This window comes from Gavialis gangeticus, unplaced genomic scaffold, assembly GCF_001723915.1.
Source record: "Gavialis gangeticus isolate Ggan-Ray unplaced genomic scaffold, GavGan_comp1, whole genome shotgun sequence".
In the NCBI taxonomy this organism is placed as follows: domain Eukaryota; kingdom Metazoa; phylum Chordata; order Crocodylia; family Gavialidae; genus Gavialis; species Gavialis gangeticus.
This window is the reverse complement of record NW_017728993.1, coordinates 18,792,646-18,797,819: the sequence shown is the minus strand read 5'-3', so window position 1 is coordinate 18,797,819 and position 5,174 is coordinate 18,792,646. Positions and strand designations below refer to the sequence as shown.

Here is a 5,174-nt window from a genome sequence, read left to right as displayed (position 1 = left end):
AGCAATTAAATACTGGGAACTGTGTAAAGGTTGTTACTGAACTACGCCAGAGACTGGAATGCAACATTTAGGGGTTTGCAAAGGGTGAAGTGGAGGCATCAGATAGATTATTGAATCTTGCATTTCTGAAGGGATCTAGACTATTGTACCGATACAGAGATCATTCCACAAAACGACAAATGCAAGTTCCAAAAAGGTGGGAAGCTAAAACTAGAAATGGACCAGAACCCATGGGAGAAGGATGTCAGAAATTACGAATCAGAAAAAAAAAATAGAATAGTAAGGTTCTTGTTATTTTACTAAATAATCAAGGGGGGAAGCACTTGTAAAGACTGGAAAATTAGCTTCCAAGTCCAAATTAAATACTAAGAAATGCCAATTATAAACTCAAAACATGACAGCTATGAAAAAATCTGTGGAAGGGTTTTGAAGTATGCAGTCTGCAATGTCTGATGATACAGTCAGGCCAGCAACGACTGTTTTCAGAGTTTACTTTGACACTAAGTAGGACATAAACAGAGACTGCTCAAACACACTCAAAAGTAAAACTATTCTCTCTCTGCATAATGCAAGCCGTCTTTACTTCAATGAGTAGGATTTGTAGACATATTGGGGAAAATGAGGATGTAAAGAACTCTCCAAAGCTCAAGGTCTCAAGGTCTGAATATCTGGACCCAACACAGTGTCTAAAACCCAAACGACAGTTTTTTCAAGGGCAGTCATTTGTTACATGCTCTGGCTAAGTGGCTTGGCGGAATAGAAACTGGTGAAGGAGCTCCATTATCTTTGAACTTGTTCCACTTAGAGGGATATGGGCTTGAATGCTAAGGAGCTGGTGGTTATCCAGGGCTGGGAGATTAAACCCAACCCCAAGATTGTGAGCCATCTAAAAGTTAGCTAGAGAATAAAGCCATTGAATCAAACTAGTAATGGATGGAATGATTCATCAGACTTGGTTGGAGAATTATGATACTGATGAGAGATGAATGCTTTTTACCCAAGAAGAATTCTCACTTAAGATTACTTTAATGTTTTTAATGTAAGCTTACAAAACCCCTCCACACCAGACTAAGAAACAATCAACAAATTAAAGTTAGAATGGACTGACTGTACAAAAAAAATTATGCAGACAACCTCAAAATATTAAACTGGTGAGACTTGAGGGGCAATGCAAAAGTTACACAGTTACTAATTGCTGAAACCATATATGGTGTGATACGGGTTTCTCCAAACCATTAACAAAGTAAGGAATGTTAGCAGTGCTTGTATTCACTATGTAATCCTCCAATACTATGAAACCTTTGCAAAATTTATCCCATAGATAAACAGAGAAGCAGCTGTACCACAAAAGGACTTTCATGCCTAAGTCCAATCTAACATCCACTTTGGAAAAAAGACAAAAATAGCCACTATAACAGGAACCGGTACCCAGGCCTTCCCTCCTTCCAGGCAAGTGCTCTAACGAGTCGTGCTCATTCTCTCTCTAGACCTCTGGCCCAATGACTCTTCAAGCAGCCCGTGCAAAGTTTCCATCAACAGGAGGCACGAAGCATCTCCCACACCTGCATAATCCACTATTTGAGGGCCAAGGCACTCTGCTGCCAGGGAAGACGCATAGGTTTGAATCCCTGGAGGCAGAGGGGGACTGAACCCACGTCTACCACATCCTGAATGGAGGCTCCAACCACTGAACTGTTTTACGAGGGAAGAAACTCAGGGACCACCATGACTGCTTTGAAAGAACGGAGCGGGTCTCTCAGTCAATTTTTGGACAAGGTTGAGGCACTTACCTGCACAACTGAGTTCTAGGCTGTGAAATCCTGAGCGGAGGAAGGCACCCCCTGATGGCACTGAGAAGGTGCCTAAGCCACAGAAAAGGGTAGGATTTACTTGTTAATAGTGTTTCCTCTTGGTTCCCCACTCACTCTGCTGCCCTTTGGCACCTGCCCCCTTTTGTGCTTTTGTGAGGAGTCTAAGTCCCTTTGTGCCTAAATACCTAACTCGTGCCTGTGTATTTACCTACGGGGCCAGTCGCCTAACTCCCTCCCTGGATCTGGGCCTTGGAGACACCGTTTCTCTCCCACACATACACAAGAGGAGTGAAAGCATATCACATTTTAAGCACAGGTAACGTACATTTTAGTAGGAACATTTCTGCAACTGCAAATTTATTTGATGTTTCTAATATCAATGAAAAGGTACACTTTTTTGAAAGCCGAAGTCCTGTTCTGCTACATTAAAAAAGTAGTTCTATTAAAAAAAACCACCCTAAATACCCTCACTAAATTTAAAAGTGCAGATGAAGAGAATACAAATGAAACACTTGGGTTTTGCATACTCTCTAATATTGATTTAGAACAGCAATGCCAAAAGCAGGACGTTTCCTCAGAAGCCACAGAAAGAGCTCCAACTTCACCATAATGTGCTAAGGGTAATAGTCAAAGCCAGCACTTCGTTACAGGATTCTGTTAATTAACAATAATTCCTTAAGATTTAATATTAATGCATTAATCACATTAATGATAATCCATTAATGAGGGAGCTAAAGATATAAAAGCAGAATCAGTGATATGCTCGGTAGTAACATTGTAACAGTTTTAGGGTTATAGTACATAACAAAATTAGTCTAAATAAGGCTGATGGATTAACTGTGCCGGCAGATCATATGATGTGAATACTTTGCCTGTTTTAGGGTAACAGAAAATGATGGCATAGGATACGGATTTATCTACACTGGAATAATTTTGCATTATGGGCCTTATTGGAAAAAGGCACTCAAATCCAGAAGGTTGCTTTTCAGAATTAGTCCAACATCTTTAAGAATCCAAATCATAAACACTTTATTCAAACAGAATGATATACTTATCTGCAGTTCTGGAGAATGGATTTTTATACATTAGAAGAGGGCAGCAATATCACCACTTAAAACACTGTCCATTAATTATCACCACAACATTTTGATGATGGTAGTGTATATTGTGGTATGAGCAAGATGAGAAAAAAATGCCAGACAAATATTGGGGGGGATGAAGGGGGAGGGACAGGACTGGGAGCACTGACTTCAACAGGTTTAACAAATATTCAAGCCACATTTAATAACTTTATGAAACTAGTATCAAAGTAAAGAAAATAAAGTCAAAATACAGAAATGAAGTTGAGTGAAAGAAAACATGAGATCAAAAAAGTTAGAACAGATTAAATATAAAAAAAAGTTAACTAAAAGGGTGCTCTGCTGTATGCTGCAATATTTCAGCAACTCCTTTTAATATCCAGCTTAAAATGAAGAGCTAATCTGAAAAAGAAGAAAAGCTAAAGCATCCCCTTTGAAATGGCTTTGGTGTGAATTGCAGTGCCTGCTTGTGGAAACAATGTCATTCTAGTTTGCAACCTATGTTAATTTTAGATTTGCTAGACTCATTTTTATCTGCGAGAGGCAGCACAAGATTTCAAGTCATGTGTCTGCACTTAGCTCTCTACTACACTTCTTTGCCATCCTCTTGATTATTATTTTGTGTTTGTGGACTCTAGATTATTAAAATTTCAAGCCTTTCGTTTGTCACATACACATCACTTCTAAAACTGTGATGATTCACTATTATCAAAAAGATACAGTAAGGCTTTTCCCCACTCTGAATTTTGCATTTTTTGTAAAGACAACAACATATCACCTTCACGGTCACCATCCCTCCAAAAGAAAAATGAAACGAAAACGAAAGGCGTTTACAATTTGATTCTGGTTAGTATAAAATGTTCAACTCAGCATTTAATCTGCTATGACAAAGAATATGAGCTACATGTTAGCAAATGTGGAAATTAATATTCTAGGCTTTCAAAAATGAGTTTGATTAGTAGCCGATGTTTCTGCAATGCTATCATGTACTATAGTCATTGTGGAAGAGTGTAGTACACTTTCAGCCTAGAGATTTAAAAAAAATAAAAACTGTGTTTTATGGTCTGTACTCATTCTATGGTTTAGGAATACATGGTACCATTTTTTTTCCACGTGAGGTACAAGATAATTGGTGCATACATTTCAGACAATAGAACTGGATTTTTTGTTAAAGTCTGAGACCAGATCTGTAACCTATTGTTAAAATGTCAAAAGTGTGCAATAATAAGGCAGATTTCTTATTACATCATCTCTTTAGATACTTATTGTTGAGTGAACAAACAAGGTGCTTTAAAACAGCAGAGTAATAGGATACAAACAAGTGCCAGAGCGAAGGAAGAATGCAAAAATGGGAACTGCCATTTCTTCCACAATGAGGAATAAAGAACTTTTGTATCTGGTATTTGAAAGGTTCTTAACAGCTGATATTCAATATCAGCTGATTCCTGAAGTGTTGGCAAGATACCAGGTCTCTGGTACTGGCCCATTTCTAATATTTAAATATTCACATCATGCAATAAGCAGTTTCACACGCTGCAATCTAATGGAAAATACTTTCTAAACTGAATCAAAACTGAGACCGAAAGCAGAACCAGTAAATAAATATCTTGCATATATGTCAAACTATATTCTTCAAACAAAACCTTACATCTTATCAAAGAAGTTGAAGGTACTAACAAAAAATTATATGCTTTCTACTATAATACCGTTAAATTTCCATGGCTGAAAATGTCCCATTTATTTATTTTTTTCTGCCTTTTTAAATTAGATGGCAAAGTAGAAATTCAAACACAGAAATAAAATGCATATATATGAGAGCACTGGCTCAGCAAGATATCAAATATACAGCATTCTAGTGTCAAAAGTACAGGCAGAAATGTCCAAGATTTCTTGGTGAAAAGGGGGCATTTGAGGAGTAAAAATTCTACTTAACAATCACTCACATTTTAACAGTGCATTAATTATAACAAAAGCCAGATGATAAGTGAGCAACAGAGTCGTAATGTTCAGTGTTCATAGCAGAATAGTATCCTCTGCTCATTTAAATGAGGTTGGAAACATATACTCATGAATGTGGAAATTTAAGTAGCTATGTTTATTTTTTCAAGATTCTTGCAAGAGGCAGAGTTGTGACATTGAATTGAGTTAGATGACAGTACAAGGTGATTTTGATAGAAGCCTTTCTCCTGACACTGCGCCTCTGGCTTGTCAAAGGATTACTAGTCCTACAATCTGGTTCGAGCTATTCTTTTGCCTCTAGGAAGAGGGTTTCTTGAGGGTACAG

At 37.6% G+C, this 5,174-nt stretch overlaps 1 protein-coding gene across 1 annotated transcript in view; it reads right to left on the bottom strand.

Moving 5' to 3' along the window:
* Nucleotides 1-1,020: 1,020 nt before the first annotated feature.
* The window catches only part of FAF1 (Fas associated factor 1), a 338,217-nt gene continuing 334,063 nt past the window's right edge, over nucleotides 1,021-5,174 (bottom strand). The window contains exon 20 of the mRNA XM_019501327.1: nucleotides 1,021-5,144. Within this exon, the coding sequence (XP_019356872.1) occupies nucleotides 5,133-5,144 (12 nt within the window). The 3' untranslated portion in view covers nucleotides 1,021-5,132. The remainder of the gene's footprint in view (nucleotides 5,145-5,174) is intronic.